This window comes from Micropterus dolomieu, linkage group LG17 (assembly GCF_021292245.1).
Source record: "Micropterus dolomieu isolate WLL.071019.BEF.003 ecotype Adirondacks linkage group LG17, ASM2129224v1, whole genome shotgun sequence".
NCBI classification, from domain to species: domain Eukaryota; kingdom Metazoa; phylum Chordata; class Actinopteri; order Centrarchiformes; family Centrarchidae; genus Micropterus; species Micropterus dolomieu.
In genome coordinates, this window is record NC_060166.1 from 33,937,116 (window position 1) to 33,958,337 (window position 21,222).

At 39.5% G+C, this 21,222-nt stretch overlaps 2 protein-coding genes across 3 annotated transcripts; one reads left to right on the forward strand and one right to left on the reverse strand.

Moving 5' to 3' along the window:
• Positions 1 to 1,847: 1,847 nt before the first annotated feature.
• On the forward strand, positions 1,848 to 14,812 carry kcnk6 (potassium channel, subfamily K, member 6). The gene is made up of 3 exons (XM_046073850.1): positions 1,848 to 2,274; positions 5,640 to 6,032; positions 12,948 to 14,812. The coding sequence occupies exons 1-3, from the start codon at positions 1,962 to 1,964 to the stop codon at positions 13,190 to 13,192; spliced, it is 951 nt and encodes a 316-aa protein (XP_045929806.1). The 5' UTR covers positions 1,848 to 1,961; the 3' UTR covers positions 13,193 to 14,812.
• A 557-nt stretch (positions 14,813 to 15,369) lies between these two features.
• On the reverse strand, positions 15,370 to 20,132 carry sertad3 (SERTA domain containing 3). Of its 2 annotated transcripts, none has more exons than XM_046073849.1 (2): positions 20,001 to 20,132; positions 15,370 to 18,100 (listed from the first exon to the last, which is right to left on the reverse strand). In XM_046073849.1, exon 2 carries the CDS (start codon positions 18,091 to 18,093, stop codon positions 17,032 to 17,034), a length of 1,062 nt encoding a protein of 353 aa, XP_045929805.1. In that variant the 5' UTR covers positions 18,094 to 18,100; positions 20,001 to 20,132; the 3' UTR covers positions 15,370 to 17,031. The 2 variants fall into 2 exon arrangements, with proteins under 2 accessions (XP_045929805.1, XP_045929804.1); XM_046073848.1 differs by lacking the exon at positions 20,001 to 20,132 and adding an exon at positions 19,162 to 19,412.
• Positions 20,133 to 21,222: the final 1,090 nt, after the last annotated feature.

Here is a 21,222-nt window from a genome sequence, read left to right on the forward strand (position 1 = left end):
GGCAATTTTTTCCAGGAGAAACTAACAGCATGCTGGGTATTTTAGTGTGCCTAGCAACCTCTGTCTGTGAAAACAAGTGCATGGTTACAGCCTGATGGCTCAGGGATTTAGCTCTGAACTTCCTATGAACTAGAATGTAAGTTAAGTTTCATTAAGCCAAGAAATAGTCCAGCACATAATCGCCTGTATAACCGCAACATGTCGTTTTTACATTTGTTTTTGTACAGTATCAACAAACAAGGTATGCAGTTTTAATTTGTAAGCGTTGGAATTGCTGGTAGGAGAATTTTGTTAACTTTGGACAGAGCCTGGCTAACTGTTTCCTGCTGTTTCCAGTCTTTGTGCTAAGCTGCTGGCTGTCACTTCATATTTACCGTACAGACATAAGAGGTGTTAGTCATCTAACTCTGGGCAAGAAAGCACATATTTCACACACAAGCTCATACTTTACACTTTTCACACTTGCCATTTTCATACCAAACTTTGCAACAGCTGTGTTTGTGCTATAAAACTGCATTCTTGTAAGTGGCATAAAAGGCTGTGGGAAAGGCCATCGTGAACATCATGGGATCTTTCCACTGACCCAGATGTGAGTTTTTTAAGGTCAGTTTGAGGCTCAGTGAAAGAAAAACACTCTGGTGGACACTGGATCTTATCTCATAAAGCCACTATTGAGCAACTACTTTTATTTGGTACATGAATAAGGGGGCAGCATGCGGGTTCAAACCCCGGTTGCCCCGGTCTTTCTGTGTGGAGTTTGCATGTTCTCCCCGTGTCTGCGTGGGTTCTCTCCTGGGTTCTTCTCTTCCTCCCACCGTCCAAAGACATGCGGACTAGGTTGATTGGTGACCCTAAATTGTCAATTGAGTGTGAGTGTGACTGGTTGTTTCTCAATGTGTGGCCCTGCGATGGAATGGCGGCCTGTCCAGGGTGTACCCCGCCTTTCGCCCGTAGTCAGCTCGGATTGGCTCCAGCCCCACGTGACCCTGTATGCAGGATAAGCGGTTGACGATGGATGGATGGATGGATGTTCAGGATCTACAGACGTGGATTTACAAGGAACCAAGCCCACATCTTCCACTTCCTACTGGGCCAAGTACCATCAGAATGATGCTGATGACTCAACCTGAGTGTGGCCACGACAGAGCCAGATGAGGACCACATCACAGAAAGGACGGTGGCCACATCTGGTTGAAAACCTAAAAATCCTGTAAAGCCTAAAAGCAGCAATCAACAATAAAATAAAACATAAAACAACATAAAACAGTCTTACAACATACACAAATACATATGCACTTTCCAAACTTCCCACACGCATACAGTATACAACAATCTGCAACTCTGATAGGTTAAACCAAACAAAGAAGGCATCTATAAGTGACACTTCTCTTTCTTTGTTTTGGAGGAGACAGAGAAAAAAAGGTTAATTGAAATATAAAATAATGGAAAATAAGATCAATATAAAGATAAATTACCCTGATAATAAACTTAAATTTTGCCAATGGCTCTTAAAAGACAGGCAAGGAGATCTGTCACTTTCCGGTTATCTTAAAAAATCTTAGATATTATTTTTCAGTTCAGTAGGCTGAAAATTCTTTGATGAATCTGATTTTGTCAATCAACTTTATTACAGTTTTGTTTGGATTTAGAATTGAGAAAAGACAGCAATTACAGCAATTACCAGCACAATAATCCAAAACTTCTGTGGTGAAATGAAAACATTGGACTGCACTGGAAGGCGTTTCCTGGATGTAGCCTACTTCCAGGACTCGGAGCTAAGCACACCCTCCTGTTTCTGCTGTGGGAGGAGGATGCGTTGACAAGGAGGGGTTCAAGTTCAATTAGGACAGCCCCCAGAAAAGTTCTCACACAGAAGAAAAGACCAGAAAGCAGTCATAGAAACAAAGAGGGACGCGGTCGGCAGCAGCTCTACTGATGTTAATCCAGGAGTAAAACAAGACATGTATTCTGTAGGCAGGTGGCTCCTGCTTACAGGCTTCATACTCTTTTATATCATCTATCTTCTGTTCGGAGCTCTGGTTTTCTCCAGCATCGAGCGGCCGGTGGAGGACAAGCTGCGACAAGACATGGAAGCCCTGAAGCAGGAGTTTCTGAACCAGAGCTGCGTCGACGCCGCGTCCCTCGAACTTTTTCTCGTCAAAGTGCTGACGGCAAACAAGTACGGCGTCTTCGTCCTCAGGAACTCCTCCGTTTCTTCAAACTGGGACCTGGCATCCTCCATGTTCTTCGCCAACACTTTGGTCACCACAGTCGGTGAGTTCAAATAAAACAACAGAAGAAGTTTTGTTGTAGCGAGAGACGTCACCAGGTGGCGATTTTGCGCAAAACTCGCGTCAACTAACAAAACAAAACCGCTAATACAGGGACTTTCAGTTGATTGGAGAAAAAACACCAGAAATGTCCAATACTGTTAATGTTGTTATTTTGCCATATGACATGGATGTGAAAGACAAGTTTCAACTGTGCAACTTTAACTTACACTCAGAGATAATAACACAAGCATACCTCGGGAAAAACCCAAAGCCATGGAAAATACCTAGGTTTTCTCAATACTTGAACAGATAATTTCCTGTTAAGTTTCCTGAATAATCTATAGCTATACACAGTCAAAAATGGAAGACTCTTTAGCATATGAATTTGGGGTTCATGGGTCTTTTATAGTTGATTAATAAGGCAAAGTTTGTTAATGAGGGCAGTCACTGACAATTACCAGACAAAAAATAACATGCTGTACATTTTTGGAGAATTTAATCAGATACAGTATTTAAGCCTGGTATATAACCTGTAAGTACAATTACAGCTAAGTCTAAAAGTCTAAGCTAATTTGTCTTGTGCAGCCCACTATGAAGGCTGCAGTGATGAAAGAACACCATTCTCTTCAGTTAATATATAAAAAGTGTGCCTAGACACAGAAAATAGTGAACGATCCACTTCACATGCTTTGCTTTGTATATGAGCTCTTACCCTCTGGCTGATGGTTTAGAGTTCCAATATGTGGAATGAAAACTCATTTGTTCCATCTTCCATAAAGGTTTTAAATAGCAGCAGTTAAATGATGAATTGGTGGAACTGTAGGTGGTCACAGGGCACTTTATAGTAGAGTTATATCTGTTTTAAGGTTAAATGTGCAATATTTCGCCACAGTGTATGATGCTAATATAACTGTTTTATTGGTTTAGTGATCTTTAAGTATATAAAACTTGTAAGTCCCACAAAGGTCCAAGTGTCTCTGATTATAAAGGGGTACTTCAGAGATTTTGCTCAAGTTCAGTTTACTCATCATGAGGAGCACTGCTCAGCCTGTAATAACTGTTGTAAAACGTCTGAGAAAATAAGCCTGAAGCCTTACTATTATGTAATGTAGATGAATACTTTGTGCTGTATGTTGGATCCAGCTTATTTACATCAGCACACATTCAAATACACTGACTAAGCACCACAACTGGGCATAACGTTAGCCTGGTTTCAGTAGCAGCTTCTACAGATATGAAATCCATGTGGAATGTGCTGTTTAATTACACAAATTCGACACGCTAAAAATATGATTTATCAGTGACATCAAAAAGGGTGCGGCTTTATTCAGTCACATGTTTTGGTAATGCCTAATATTAAGACATTATGGGGAAAAAATATGGGGAAAAGCCTCTTGTTTTAGAGCCATCATTTTCCAGGTAGAATGGAAACAGAAATTCTGTATATCATAGTTGCCTAATATTTTAAGCATTTCAGCTTTGAAATTTGCCACGGTACTATAGTTACAGAAATCATGTCCATGCATCTATTACAAAAAAAAGGGAATATGAAAGAGGATGGAGAGAAAAACAAGCAAATGATGAGACGATCGCGCAGGTTGTAAACAAACCTCCAGTTTATTATCTAAGCCTTTTTATGAATACTTTGTGAACATACAAAGGTACAGTACATTAAATTAGAACTATGAAGTTGTTCTTCAAAATCAGACTGTGGAAGTTTACAATGGGGAGAACCTATCTGATCATCTCACTGCTTGTGTTTTTGTCCTTTTGTGCTCACTGCATCTTCCTATCCCAGTAATGATTATATTAAAATGCTAGCGTGACCAGCAGGAATGGTGGCCAAAAGTATGAAAATAAGACCCAGGTTATTCTTACTCTTTAGTCTGTAATGTTTATTGGTGTGACCATTGAGCACTTTGGACCTGGCAGTTGACCAGAGTTGGGGGTCATGATGTGTTTGACAATTTGATTGATCAAAGATATGTAAAGTACAGCTGTTAAAAATGTTTTTTTGTCATTCCACATTGAAACTGAATGGTTGCTGAGCTACAGTAGCTTGTGATTGACGACACTGGTTAGATTTAATGAAGAACAATAATGGGTAATTACTATTACCGGTGTTTAAAGTACAAATTCTACATATCAGTTCACTTTGAATTAGTTAGTTGCAGAATCAACAGATAAGACGCAATGCTTTCAGCTGCGCTCAGTTTCCCTCCTCTCTAAGATACTTTCGAACATAGATCTATTTCTGAACAGGCCTACAGGGCACAGGCCAAGGGGCCCAAAGGGTCAGGCAGCCCATTGTGATAGCACTATCAGGTTCTTACCACAAATGGCTGTTTGGTCGCTGTCAACAAAAACATTTTGCATAATTCTTTAAAGCTTCTTTAAAGTCTTTACTGAAATCTTCCACCTTGAGTGAGGTTATTTATCCTAGAAAACCGTATACCCAGCGTAGCTCTATTAAGATCCAGTATCTATAACCTTACTGCAAATAGACAACTGCACATCAAATGATATCATATGATCTTCTTGTACAAACACTACTTTTTCACAGATTTTTGACTCTGCTCTGTGGAGCCATGACTCCCTCGTCTGGCCTCATCACATGACTCTGGTTAGTCCTGGATCAGTGTGGCAGTTTTATGTGTGGGAGTTGATTGGGATTTTTTGTAATGTTTCTTAAATGCGTCTGTATTGTCTTCATTATAATTATATACTGGGTTGTTACTGTAAATCCCTTTTCCTTTATGTGACAGAGGACACAGAGTTGAGATCTGGCCCAGTCAGAGGCTCATTTCAGTTTAAATAGTTTCAGTGCTGCTGTAGAGAATGTCTCCCTGTTGGCAGATTTCCAGTGAGTGGTTTGTGCTAAGAGCCGGGGTTTTATTTTCTTCCTCCCAGCATTAGTTCCCATTGATACTGACCACAGCTGCTGTTTTTCAGTTCTTTTGGCTGCATCCGAAAAGAACTAGTCATGTGCTACTGTTACCACTTCTCTTACAGGTAAAGTATTTTTACCTGGGAGGCAAACTCTTGAATTAATGAATATATAGAGAAACACTCATCTAAGGTGTCTGCCGTTGTCACTGTGTGCACACGGTATAAAGTTTAAATGACAAAAACATAGATTCTCACTTACCTCTAGCGCGTTGTATACCGTTCAATAAAATACACCTTTATTGTTCACTTAAGAGGAGATTTATATTCATCTTATCAAAACATAAAAGCATGAAAGCATATTTTTGGTCGTTACCCAATGCACCTCCTACATTTGGGAATATATCACCATTTTAACAGTGATCCTGTTCTCCAACGTCTCCACTCTCCAACATATCTGTCCTCTTCCTTAATCTCCAGGTTATGGTCACGCTACTCCTCTGTCTGACGCTGGAAAAGCTTTCTCCATCATCTACGCTCTAATAGGAGTCCCCTTCACCATGCTGGTGCTCAACGCCTGCGTCCAGAGGCTCATGTACCCGCTGGTCCTCGCACCCGTCTGCCTCCTGCAGCGTTCGGGCATGGAGCCTCGTCCGGCCACATTTGTCCACTTCCTGTTGCTGCTGGTTGTTGTGGTGTTGTGCTTCTTTGTGGCACCGGCTGCTGTGTTCAGCTCACTGGAGAAGTCCTGGTCGTTCTTTGACGGTATCTACTTCAGTTTCATCTCGCTGTGCACCATCGGACTGGGGGATTTTGTTCCGGGGATGCAGCCTGGGCAGAAGTACAGGCCACTGTACCAGGTCTCTGTCATGGGTGAGTGTTGTTGTTATTACGTCTCTAATTAATCAACAATGCATTTGTTCAGTAACCCGACTCAAGTGCAGCCATTGGTGTATGGCTAAATACAGTATTATCAGACTAAAGCCAAGAATATCCACATTGTTTAAGTCATATTTGGCCCTTTAAAGTACATTTTTTACAATGAATTCTATTGTAACAGATATAAGGGCTAATATCATGTTTGAATCCTCATAGGCCTACTAGTGGAATCTGTACTTGTGTCTGGTGTGTCTTTGTATGTACTCCTTTCCAAAACCTGCAGCCAGTTTTTCCTGCTCATACAAGTGTGACGTGTAATTTTTAGGGGCAAATTTTTCTGCTTCAGTTTCATAACTTTCATAACTTCACAACTCACTAAAAGTTAACTCTGAATGGTTTTCTACAGTCACACAATCACAGCACCAGGCTCACACCCGTCCTTTTCTAAGGTTTGATCACCTGCGCTTGTTTGATAAGAAGGTGTGGTCCGTCATGATCCGGGACACCGTGGCATTCATAATTACTTCTGTTAACTGAGCTTGGAGTCAGGCAGGTCTAACAAATTAGTTTTAAATGCAGCCCAGTTTGTTTGTTTGCTGGCTCCTCCTGTCCACATGTCGAAGTGCCTTGTATGGCAGCTTTGCAGTTGTGAGAGTGTGTGTGAGAGAGTGAATGGGTAAATAAGAGGCAAATTGTAAAGCACGTTGTCTGCAAAAGAAGAAAAGCACCACTTAGGCTACTCTTTACTATTTGGGTTAATAATAGCTTCTGTAAATGATGTCCATGTTCACATTAAAGGTACCTGTGGTGTTTACCCAGAGTGGGTTCCCGTTTAATTTGTCTTACACACGCAGGTGATGCCATGCACTGTACTGATAATTGTTTCACCCTAGTCCATTGCTGATCAGAGGGTGGTAATCTGCCAAGAAACACAGAAGTGTGCCCTGAATATCTCTGTTTGATCTGAAAGTGTAGTGGCCTGCAGAGGCACAGAGCCAGAGATGACCGATAATTACACCAATCTCACCGAAGATTCTTATCTCTTAAACTTTCATCTTCTTCTTTCAAGAGAAAATAAATTGGTTTTTTTTTTTGTTACACAAGGAAATGAGATGCAATGTCCTGAAAAACTGGTTTTAAACTAAGACTTCATATCAAGACAGGAATGGATTACAGTAGGATTGTTTTGTCTTCTTCCTCTGAGGGGAGAAGCTGACCTTTGCAGCCATATATGCAGTCTACATTCTCACCTCTGATGTGAGAAGTAGCACCTCTCACTGCTTCTCTTTTTCTCTGTAGTAAGCCAGGGCATGACAAGAATGTTCCTCATAATTTAAACAGCTCTCTGAATTCGGCTTCCTGAAACCTGCATCAGCAAACACCAATGCTGACCTGTGTACCTTATGATTTCCCCTGCACTACTCATTGGACATTCCCCACAGTCACTGTAAAGTAATGGAACAGAGACCTCTGTAATCTCTAGAAGAGTTGGCCTACTTGTACATTAAGGGACTATTGTCCAGGACCTGCACTCTGTGGTTATGCGGGGCAGTTAAGTGCATACATGTGACAAAAGAAAACCAAATAGCTTTTTTTGAAGAAAAAGAATCAGAGCAGAAATAACAAATGTTGAGCCCATTTTGTTTGTCTTTGCCATCAACTTTAGGGCCTTTCTGTCTATTCCTCATAAATGAAACTGTTCTCTGAATTGGTCTGTTTGCAGTCTATAAGCAATGTACGTTCATTCAACTTTGCAGGAAATTTCATGAAACAAATGAAATTATGTCAGAAGCATTAGTGACTTTTCCAATAAGATTTTAATACCTAGAGAGAGTCGGTGCAACAGCTTCTTGACTTCCTTACTGAAGTTCAGTGTGTGTAGATCAGATGTCTGTTCGATGAAATACTTCCATATAGGGCTGTGCGATATGACAAAAAAAAATCATATCCCGATATATAGGTCATTTTAAATCCCAATAACGATATATATCCCGATATAGAACTTTTTTTTTGTAAATTCAATGAAATATGGCATTTCCAACTTAACTAGGGATATTTCTCTGCATTATAAAGGTGGGGTAAGCAATTCTGGAGAAATCCAACACCATGACAAATACCATAATAGAGTGAACATTGACACAGCAAGTAATGTAACTATAATGTTAGATTTTAGGTTTTGTGGGTTAGCAAACTGACGCTACTTGCTGCTGCAAAGCTAACAAAAGAGGAGGAGACGGTCCCAGAGCAGCACAGCAGCTCCAGACAGCGACACTGTATGTCCGTGGTTAAGTCATTTAACGTTACCTGACTTACACACATATCACAGCTTCCACTGCTTGATAGTGTTGTGTGGCTAGTCCATTATTTTTAATGCAAATTTCTTCCTTGCAACACCGGCTCGTGTGGAAGAATGGTGAAGTTAGTTTCCAGTTGGTTAGTAGTTTTACGTTGGACATTCGATAGATGCCGAATTCCAAAGTAAAACTAACTTCACCGTGGTGCAAAGCGCTGTTCCCTCACCAAAATATTACAGTAAAGTGTGGAATTTCTGACACAACGATATAAATGAAAGAGTATAATTGTAAACGATAGATGTTTTTCCATCGTCAAATGATAGATATCGTCATATCGCACAGCCCTAACGTTACTCCCAAACAACTACTATAGGGCAGCAACAAACAATTGTTTTTATTGTCAGTTGGTCTGTGGATTATTTTTAGATTGATCATTTGATCTATAAAATTTAAAGGAAAAGACTAAAAGTAATAAATTTGACATCTTTAAATGTATTATTTTGCTCAAAAGCTAAATATAGTCAACACTCAACAGTAGCATTACCCTGATTGTTTCGACGTCTGTTGATAAGCAGGCTGTAATTTCAAGAGCTAGAGCTATTTATTTGATTGCAGAATAGCAGAAGAGGGATGAATCCCCAAGAAGTTCTGGCGATGACATGAGTGAGGGAGTATTGAAGGGGGTAGAAATAACGGCGGCCATGAATGTGTAAGTCTGTGTATGCGGTTCTTTATTCTCACAGCATAGGCTAACCAAAACAGCAAGATATTATTCCCAAAACTTTGTATTTTTTTACAGCTAGGCTAGTAGACCCAAGTGCAGGACTAAGAGAGGGAGGAGACTGCCGTTAGATAAACGAGGAATATTTATTGCGGGTTTGAAGGGATCAGAGACCGATCCGGGGAAGAGCGAGGCGGAGTGGAAGACTGTGTGCAGAACTGGGTTGGTGGCTTCTGTGCAGAGCAGGGGAAACCGTAGCTGAGAGTAGCAGAATACAGAAATACTTTAGCCGGGCGGGGGTCCAGGGAGAGCAGATGGGATGAGCACTATTTTCATTAGCGAAAATAAAAACAACACGTTATTATGCAAAATTTGCTTTTAACTATTATTATAGAGACTAAATGTTCTTCCTCTACAATTGGCCTCATATAATTATTTAAATGTGTTCATTATGTTGTTGTTTGTTTGTTGTAGCCAACAGTTTACTGATTTGACTGTTTTGATCTGTGATGACATTAAGCAATTGTAAAATTAATAAATTCTGGAACTGTCACACCGCCATTGTCATCACTCAATTTAAAGTGCACCCACAAACCTGAGGTCATTTTGTGTTCCCTTTGATGTGAACTAGATTGTTGCGATCACTGCTGAGAGCGGAGGTCAGGCATGTGGGGAAAAAAACGAAATATTAAATGAAAATTTAATGCAGCGATTGAATATCTGAGTGCAGCCCTGACCAGAAGTGTAAGAAGCAGAAAAGTGCAGAGCAATATAAACATACAGTGAATGATAGAGGGGTGTCACTGTGAAGGGAAGAAGGGAAGGGAAGAAGCAGGTCCTGGAATGGATAGTCCTGTAGCATGGCAGTTACCATAACGTACTGGGATGCAGGAAGTAAGGATGCTGTTCATGGTGCAATGGTGGAACTGTCAGAAGAGACAGATGGACTTTCTCCAGTTCTCTCAGAAAGAGGAGATGCTGGTGAGCCTTCATGAGTTGTGGCCAAAAGAGGCCTTCAGAGATTTGGACACCCAGAAACTTGAAGCTGGAGACATGTTCAACCTCGGTCCCATTGATGCGTGTGCGCGCCACCTTTGGTCTTTCTTAAGTCCACAATGAGCTCTTTGGTTTTCTTGGTGTTGAGGGCCAGATTGTCCCTCCTTGTAGGCAGATTAGTCATTGTTGCTGATGAGGCCAACCACCATTGTGTCATCTGCAAACTTGATAATGGGATTAGAACCGTGTGCGGCGGTATGTGAAGTCGTCTGTGGGACGCCATGTTTCAGGGTGAGGTTTCAGGAGGTGTGGTTGTCTAGCCTAACAAACTTTAATTTACCATATTAGAAGCTGATTTTGTCATAATTTTGGCAAGACCATCTTGTGAGTCATCGTTAATCTCTTTTACCCAGACATGATGGTTATTCACTTTCTTTTATCCCCACTGCAAAGCTTCTTCTAGAATGAAAGTGATGCCTGTGTGCCAGTGCCAGCTTTAAAATGTTTAAAATGCAGTATTTTATGATGTCTGTTTTTGGGGAGCATGTCATTTCTGAAACAGCAACCAAATAAATGTTGGAGTGTTGTGGTATTATTTAAAATAACATTGGACCTGCAGTTGAACTGAAGACTGATTGAAGTGAAGACTCTTTCAAAAACTGCAAACAAGTACCAGGAGTGTGTTGGCCTGACAGGGTGGACAGGAAATTATAATGTCTTAGCATGGAAACCATTTAGGGGCATTCCCAAAGATATGATTGAGATGTTAATTGTAAATGAGCTTCTTCATAAAACCTTGTACTGGATCCCAGTTGTTATTTTCTTCATGTTTAGATGAGACATCACAGTCATATGATGGAGGTTATTTTCATAATCACGCTCTTGTTTTCAGTTTCTGTGTGGGTGTTTTCTCTATAATTGAATCGGTACTGGAATTACCTTTTTGTCTAAAAGTAGCCATGCTGTTTTGTTTTTCCGTGGTGTCATACAGAGAGAGTGAATATCCGACAAACATTAAGAACAACTTATTGAGATGAATGCGGTCTGCTGCATTCAGGACTGAATAAAATGTGTGATTGCTGCATATCACCTTAATTTCTATGGTTGTTTCTGTGGCTATTGAGGATATTTTGTCAGACTACAAATGTTCTGCTGATATACCATTTCTTCCCCCTATAGTCTTAAATTTGGAGGAATTAATGTTTTCCTCTGTGCCTTGACTTCAGTTTGAAGGAGGCCCAACAGTTCACACAGAGAAGCCATGTTGTTTTCCCATCCTACAGGCTGTGTTAAATAATGATGTAGGTCGGGTCGAATCAGATTAACCCAAACAGTCCCTGCAGGTTCTGAGGAGGATTAATGACCGACTGCAAGATGTGGCCTGTTGTTCTCACAGCCTGATGATGTGACGTTTCCTGAAACTAGTGCTTCCACAACTTAAGTGTTGTGTGCTAAAACTGATAATATGTAAATGTGTTCTGCCTGCTGTTGCGGTAAATGAAAATGAGTCAGCTGCTAATAAGTGTATTTTTTTTTGTCAATCTAGCAGCAGTAGGAACTAAAATCTCTTGTGTTCTCAACAAGACAAAAATGGCAAAGGGTTATTTCCTGAGATAACTGCAGAATTCACCCTATAATGTTATTAATGGCAGCCCGAAATGGCTAAATTTAACATTATCGCATACTACGTTTAATTTATTACCAGCCATGATTATATTATTTTAGCATTTCTACAATATCGCCATATAAAATGTATTCTCATTCTGAAGTTGTGCAATGCAATGGCCCCAAACATGGTGAAACTTCCTCATCATATTATTGAAGTTCAAAACTGCTGTACCAAGACTTTTCCACGACAGCACAGCACTACTAGTGTTGCTAGTAGGGCAAAGATTTTGGTTGTTTGGAGTTTGGACAGTCAAAGTCCTTTTAACTCGTCAAGCTCTGTTTTTCACCACAAGAGCAGTATGACAGTATTAAAGGTTTAAAGTTTGCAGGTATAAACTGTTTGATTCAAGTACAGTAATTCAATGAAGGTAATCTAATGAGTGATTATCTGTATGCATTGTTCTTTAAATCTAATGCCAGTTGGGTTGAATTCAATCATTTTGTCCATAATTTGACTTCCTGAAACCTGCAGATGGAAAAACATATAGGAGCAAAGCCAATCAGATATAACCAGCAAGAGCTGACCTGGGATTCCCCCTGCACCACTTACTGTATACTTCCCACAGTCACCGTGAAGTTATGGAGCAGAGGCCTCTATAATGTAATAATTGGCCTACTTGTATCGTCAGACTATTGTATGGTCTACTATAGTTTAGTGCATACATGTGACATGTGACTTTAAGGCAAAGAATCAGAGCAGAAGTAACTCATGCTGAGCACATATTTGTTAACCTTTGCCACCAACGTGAGGCTACTTCTGTCTGTTCCCCATAAATGAATCTGTTGGCTGACTATAAGTAGACAACACTTTTCTGTGTTCCTCCATTGTAAATTAATCCACCTTTGCAGAGAATTGAATGAAACAAATTAAATGATCTCAGAAGCATTGGTTACTTTTTAAAGTTTGTTTTTTAATAAGCTTTTAAAGCCTAGAGAGAGTACCTATTATACTTAAGAATAGAGCAGAAAAGGTTATCAAATCTTATAAAACCTACTGGTTGGGGCAAGAGTCGGATGCTTTAGCTGTTTAAATTTCAGGTTGCCATTACATTCACCAAGCCACCTCATGGTATGGGATGTTGGTGCAGTTCTATTCCATGAATTAGATTAATTCGATACTTTCAGAAATATTGAAAAGTCAGCTTCATGTAATGACTTTGTTATGCAAAAGTAGATTAGCACATTGTTCTGTTGAATAAATGGCTTTCTGTCTCTCTGCCCCTCCTCTAGTCTACCTGTTTGTTGGTCTGATGATGATGTACCTCCTGCTGCGCACCTTCCACAAAATGGCGGACCTCCACGGCCTGACCACTGTCCTGCAGCTGCCACGCTGTGAGGAGACCGATGAAGACAGGGAGCCCATCGTGGAGAACGAAGATGAAGCTCAGACGCGCCCTTACCTGACAGAAATAGAGTCCAGCAAGCCCCTGGAGCCGGGATCTCAGCCCTCATACAACAGCATCAACAAAGGCTGAGCTGTGAGGGGTCAGAGAAATAAAAAAGAAGCTCTACCTCTGGCGACCCCTTGGTCTTGAACCAGTGATAAACACCCACACTGGTCGGCTGAATCTGAATTGTAGTCTTAATTTTTATCATTTTGTCTGTTTCCTTGTTAAAAACATCCAGAGGAGAGAACCTAATAGTAATAATGAGGAATTGAGGTGAGTTTTAAGATTCAGCCTTTGTGACTGAGTGGTTACTACACCGCTTTCTGCACATACGAAAGGACTATCTTAACTTGACTACAGCAACCTGCCTGGGCTAAAAGGCACAGATGTTTTTCCTTCTCAACACTGCTGTAACTGTGTTGTGTTCATCGTGCAGGCTCGGCTGGTGCGTTTACAGCCTCAGGATAGCACATGAAGGGCTCTGACTTTTGATACGATTGGTTGTTATCAGATCACTTTTGTCTTGCATGTATTTTTGTCTTCATGACTAACAAATATTGTATATAATTGTGCTGAAACTAAATCTTGGTGATGCAATTTCAACTTTTACACCTTTAACTCCATTTGTTTTTATTTGGGTGCATTGTTAAGCTCCTTCTCTTTATATTTAACATATGCATATTATAGCCAAAACACCTCCAGACCAATGACCACTCATATATTGACCTCAGGCCAGGAATGGCCTTTACTTACTTTTGCAACACTTTGATGCATCTTCACAAGCATGAAGGATCTCCAGTGAAATGACAAGTGAATCTGTTAAACCTTTTGATCACATCCTCTAATAAAGGTCAAATGAGGGCCTACGCTGAGCATTTCAAACTGTGGGGGTGTTAACTAGTTAACTCTTGTTTCAGATTTCCTGTGCGAAAGTAATAACTTTCCTGTGTCTGGGTCTGCCTTGAAAAGTACAGTGAGCACTGCGTTTGCCTCAGGACACGGGCTGTCCTGCTTTATGGTGCTTCCCCCTGGTGTCTACATGTATGTAGCACAACATGTTACTACATCTCCATTACAGTAATATATAGGGTCAAAGGGTTGGAGTAGAGGGACTGATGAAAAGAAAAACAGTGTTTTCATTGTGGTGATTAAGGGCGTAATTCATTTGAATGTAAAACCAAATGTTAGTTGACCTGTTCTGTGTGATTTCCACTCTGGATTTTATCCACCATAGAAATGCACTTTAAAGGTGGGGTAAGTGTTTCTGGAAAAAAAAATCCAATACCATGACAAATACCATTTTTATATAGAGCAAACCACACCCCAAGTAATGCCTACTAGGAAGTAAGCTGAATGTCTGTGGGCAAGTCATTTAATGCTACCTTTCACACAAGTTATGGCTGAAATGGTGTGTGGCTTGGTACAATCCACTGTATTTCCCATTTAGAGCCAGGGCTGAGTATAAACACCAGATTTTTTTTCCCAGCTGGCAAACGGGTATTTGCCAAAAAGACATGTTTACGCTTACCTCACCTTTTCATGTTCAGTTTTTCTTTTACCATTGAAGTTGTAGTCGAACAAACAGGCTAATTATATCCTGATATTGTAAAATTGTCAGTTTATGTTGGTGTGTATGTTATTGTAGTTTAATCAGTTTAACATGTATTCATATTAGACTACCATAAATTAAAAAAAAGAACCATCTCATCCTCGTCTTCAGCGAGTTGGTTTGTACCATAGAATCATCCAAAAGATTTTACATGCATGTCCTGTGTTGTCCATCAAGTGTTCCCCTTTTACAGATATTTAGAATTTGCTTTATTTACAGTGTGGCGTGCCTGTAGGTGAAGCTGCCACCAGGGATCCACGTAATGTTATGTCATAAGGTAATTGGTGTTTGTCCTGGTCTTTTAGGGATCTGGCTGGAACCAAAACTAGATTGTTTTGTTCAGATAAATAACTGATAACTCCACATTTCTAATATTTGTAGTTTTCTGATGCAGGTGTGATAATGACAACACCCAAATGACCAACACCGTCTTCTACAAGTAGCAGGTGGGAGGCGTAGAAGGTGACTATAACTGAAACATCTGTGGTTACCCTTTTCTGATTCTCTAAACCTACCACTGCAGCTTTTCTCCAGGGTCATACATGAAAATACAGCATCAGATGAGCCAAGAAAGTGTCGTTTGTGCATTTTCCCACTCTTTGCATAGCTTTTTGTAGCACTGTGTGATGCTTTAACAATGACAATACAGCATGACTTCTTTTTCACATTTTATTAAAAAACATAAGTAAACAGACATTTGCCTTCTTTTGAAAGAAGTCTAGATTTATAGTTTATGGGCATTCTGCCCTCACTTTCAAAGCATAACCATTAAAATATTTGTAGAGAAAATAAACGTAAATAACTACTGCCATGACGGTATGTTAATATACCATTAGTGAATTGTCAAGTATGGTTTTACATTAATTACTCGTCTTGTTAACAAAATGCCATTTATAAATAGTTTGAGACTCAAGCCCAGATATTCAGAAAGGACCTTTGCATAGAAAGCAACTTTGATCCATAAACCGGATGAATGTACAAAAACCTGACAAACAGGCAAAAAAGAAAAAAAAAATGCATTTCAGCAGTGTTCGATTAAACGCTGATCAACATCTATAGCTGGTTAAGTTACAGTTAAAAACACACTTCCTAAGTGTATTTCTTAAAAAAAAAAAGCATTAACCAAACATTTAAAATGACTCAACTTTACAGGTTAAAAGGGAATCAAATGTAACGTTGCCATTGCTACTAAATACAAAGTAAACCACATGCTCACATGACTGATGTTAGAAATGCATATTAACAAAAGTGCAATAACCATATAAAACGTGAACTCCACTAAAGCAAGCAGAAACTGTAGAGTGAACAACCATCCAGCCAATGTGGCTCAAAGCATGATGCTGGACTCCCACCGGGACTGATCAATAATAACACATCTGTACAACAGAAGCTGTTGTGAAGTGGCTTTGACTTTAACTAATGACACAAAGTGGTTCTGCACTGTCACAGAAAAACCCATGAGGATGTTTTATATACACAATGAAAATGCTGCATGTGCTTTCAATAAAAGCATCTATTAAAAGACACAAACTTAGTTCTAGTTTCAGTCTTTTCAGCCTTCAGATCGGACATGCGTTAACAGCCAGCATGTTGAAAATGCCCTTTTCCACTACTGCTAATACAGGATACATTAACAAAATGTAATGGTGCCGCCGTTGTATCTACAGAATCAGAACTTATGATAAACGGAGGAATACAAAGAAAAAACACCCAGTTAAAGACAACCTTCAAGAATTATACATTTTCATTTTTTGTAACTGAACAAAAACACTGATTCTTTTGGATTTCTTCTGGCAAAACCACTTGATATTATAAATATGCAAAGACACCATTTTTCTGGGTGCTCCTACTCTTTGAAATCCTGACCTGATCTCTGCCCCTTAAAGGATTTCTTCACAGAAGATTTGACGTATAATATTAGTGTTTCAACCATCCTCCTTCCAACACCAGCCAAATCACATTTTCTCAGAACTCACATTAACATTGTATACTTTTAAAAGGGATTTATCCCATGTGTCGCCACAACGTTCAGTCCGCTGCATTTTCACAGTGACCTGACTTCCAAAAGCCTTCATGTTACACAAAAAGCTGCCAGATACATCGGTTACTCCATGTAGCATTTCTGCCTTGAGCATCAACATTTCTTACTACTTTCTTAAGCCCATCATATACTATTTCTTGAGCAATATATAAAAACAGCAAAGTGAATATTTGTGTTTAACAATCCAGGCCTTTGCCTTTGGAATTCAGTTTTTGTTCACTACCTAATGGTGTTCAGGTTACTTCCTGTTAAAATTCTTACATGACAGTGAGGCTATCAGGACTCCACCAGGATCTCCATCAGATGCTCAAGCTCAAGTCCTTCTCTCACATGATTATGACTAGAGAAGGGTGGTGAAGAAAGAGATGGTGAAGAGGAGGATGAGGAAGACAATGGGCTGAATGAGGAGAACGAAGGCAGGCATTTCATACTCTGGTTGAGGGAGAGAGAGAAGGGGTTCGAGGAGGAGGAGGAGGAGGAGAAAGGCGGCAGGTACCGTAAAAGGTCATCCCCGCTTGGGTATCCACCTCCACTGCCTCTGAGCCCAAGTACTCCCATGTCCCTCTCCAGCAGGGACGTGTCTATATCCTGGAACAGATCCTCCACAGTGAGCTCACTGAGGTAGCTGGACCTCATCACATCCATGCTGCTCTCCCATGCCCTGCAGTCTTCCTGCTGCTCCCAGCTTCCCCCATAACCTCTGACTCCCTGCTTCACCCATGCAACACCACCCTCAGAGGGCCCCGAAAGGTTCTCCAAGGACCTGAGAGGCGACCGTGGAGCTGGCTGTGGGCTCCCGTCAATGGTAGAGTCAAGTGCAGTGAGAATGGAGGAGATGGCAGCTGAAAGGGAGAAATCAGGATCCGTGGACATCGAACCCCAATCCTCATCTTCATCTTTTACAGACAGAGGGATGCTCGAGTGGCAGCTTGCTGGTGACCTATTTGCGGCACAATTTGATAAGTTATTTAAAGAAACCAGAGGACAGCTGGCAAGAGTTGAGTGGCTGTTAGCAAACGTCGCTGCAGACTGATGTTTTGCTGCAGCAACTCCAGTAAAATTACTTTCCTGGAGTAAAGATGAGGAGCTACAAGGTGGTTGAGACACCTCCATGTCTACAGAGGGCGCCCCAGACTCCTCCAGGCTGACCTGCCGCAGTGTGTTGGCTATCAGAACGGACCGCCGAAGGCTGGGTTCAGGTAGCTCCTGGCCACGCTGATACTTGTTCAGGGAAACTGAAAACACAAACTGCCGCTGGCTCTCCCAGAAGGGGCTGGTCCTATCTGAAACCTCAATGTCCTCTGGTGGTAGTTTCCTCTTCTGCCCCTTCATGATCATCTTTAAACTGCAGAGGAAGACACAAATTGTTAAGTTGATCCCAAAAAGAATCTACTGTTCATTTTGTAGATGATAGTTTCACAGATTTGTTCTTAGTAAAGGAATGAGGTAGTTTTTATAATTCAAAAACACTAGTACTACAGAAGAATGGAGTAATATCAAAAGGCTTACGTCATAAACAAAAATCTGTGAGGAAATAAGCAGCCACTCAATAGTAAATTCACTAAGTATTTAGTAAAATAAATATTAAGGCTTATTAATGATTACGATTCTCTGTTATTAATCAAGTCTTTTAGGACTGTTTTTCCAAGTGTAAGACATCAATAAAACAATAATGATAATTATCACAGTATGCTTTTCCTCAATAACATAACAAATGTTCAATAAATGTTTGATTTAATTTGTTTGAATCAAAACGAATTAGCACTTAATTGTTCTATTAAGATATTTATTTTTGACTGTACTTAATTTTACTCATGCTTGTTGAATTTCTTTTTAATCATAATTGTTTTAAACGTTCTGCCTCAGATTTGTTAAGTGATCAAACTGTTTGGCATCAAGTGTTTGTTCTGACCATAAAGAGTCAAAGTTTAAAACCCACAATTAACCATCTGGTTTAAAAATCCACCTTTTAACTATTGCCCAGCCCTATTTCAGACAGGTAAGTTAGTAACTTAAGGGATCCAGTAAAGAATTGTTTAGATTTTTAAAACTGATTTACGTTGCTTTGTATTTATTACAACTGTAACGTTATACGATTTGGCAAAAAATAAGTAACGTAGATAGTTTTAATTAACATTAAAACAACCGTGTTACCTAAAAGTGATTTTATTTTTTTCCTATGAACATCCAGTCAGCAAAATGTGGGTTGGGGGTTGTAGCATTAGTTTCAACGTGTAGGAGGGAAACTGAAAAAAGGAAACGGAGTAAATTAACTGTTAAAGAAAACGTAAATTAATTTAAATAGTCTAGATTAACGAGACGAAAGCGAGTATAAAGCAGTTAAACCACTAACCTAGGTGAAATGGTAAACTTTAAAACCAGTTTTAAAAGAAACTTAAAGCCGACCTGTTGAATCACTTCCCGTCTCTCCGCGGTACGTTAAGTCGACACTGTTGGTACGTCGTTATCCTGCCTCCTCTTCGACCCGACAAAAAACTCAACTCAACTCATTCAGAAGTTAAGACGGTGATTAAAAACAATTTAAAACTATGATTTCCGTTTCAAACTCAAAAGGTTTCGCTGCTAACCGACTGCCTCCGTCTTCTCCCGCCCGGGATTTGAGTTTCACGCCAAAACGTTAGCAGTTGGGGGCTGGAAGCATCGAAAGGCATGATGGGTAGTGAAGTTTGTGTAGGTAACATACCGTCACAATCATTTTACGTTAAAAACCGCATCAAACACACTTTAAACTATTTAATTATTTATATGAAAAATATCATTGTAACATCACAATTCATATAATATGTAAACCTGTTAATTTACTTCTGCGATGATCAATTATTCCAGAGCGGATTGTCAAGATTGTTAAATTTGCATAGCAATAATTCCTAAATGATTACATCACCGACAGAAGAGGGATACAAATACAGCTACTTTGTAAAACAATAACAATTACTGAATTGAGTTTCATGTCAGCATGTCTTATCTCATGTTTCAGTTAAAGTTACAGTTAGAGCATGCCAAATGTTGAACTAATACTGAATCGATCAATAAATCAAACCAATCAGAGAGATTTAACGATGTAGGCTGCACGTCGCACCTAAGTTACTATTACAATACGATAACATCAGAGAAAGGCAAAAATTAAAAGGTGCAGGTCATACACATGTGCACGTCCACAGGAAAAGTAATTTTAACAAGCCAATAATTAATGACTGTTTTCAGGCAGAGAAATAATTATTTACCTGAGAGCAACAATCGTCAAGGAGGAAAACGAAACGATCAGACACGACTTCTGCTGTCGTAAACCACCAACACTACTTGCTGGCTTACTTACTTACTTACTGTTTCGATTTAAATTCCACCACTCGACATTTCGCCACACGAAAAACCGAAACTTTGAAAAACAGCTTTGACTCCTCCTCGGCCTGTGTATTGGACTGAAGAGAAAAACATAAAGGTGCCAGAACATAATACAACTTCCTGTAGTTGCTTTCAAAACAAACTCAAAACTAGCGAACATCTGACAAAACTGTTTTGAAGTATAACCAGGAGTGTTTTCTTGATCTGCAATTATATAAATTTGAATATTTTACAACGATTCCATTAAGGTAGCCTATCATGATGCAGTTTTTGTTGGTTTACTTTACTCTCACTCAAATAGGCCTACTTAGAGATACCACCATCCACATCAATGTTTTATATGTATAGATAGATACATTGAAATACTCTTTTTAAACACTAACTAGAAGGGCACTTGGAGAACGCAGACATCTGCCAATACCAAAAGCCCAACCTGCAAGCGGAACCACAATATATTTCTGTATATATTTCCAAAACTATTAGAATTACATTAGGCTTATGTCAAAAATATGGTCATGCTCTAGTTAATGCCTCATTTCTGAGCTGTGCATTTATTATGTACTTCTAAATTTCACATTTTTCACAAACTTAACATACACATTGTGAAAAGCAGAAATTTTTTTATTACCATGTACATGTGTACAAATATGCTTAAACTGTTCATCAACATCATGAATAGAACGGTATGTTATCAAAAACAGTTGTTATGAAACTGTTCAACATTTTTAATTGAGTCAAAGTTAAATTTGCATATAGAGTGTGATTTAGCAATTAAATATTTACACAGTGAAATAATTGTAGTATATGTGTAAAAATCAGAAAACATTATGTTAAGCTGCAAATATAACTACAGATATATCAAATGTTTTGATATTTGATATATTGGGGGATTGGGACTGGAATTGCTGTATTTATGTGATGCATGGAGCAATAACATACTGTATTTATTAAACTGAAAATTAATATGAAACTTCTAATAGGATAGTTTTATTTTGAAGTTAGATTTTACAGGTTTCCGGGATTGTGCTGCCTGTCCTTCGTGCACTTGACACTTTCTTTTGAGGGGGAGTTGCACAACAGTTACACATGCCACTCATCTGACTG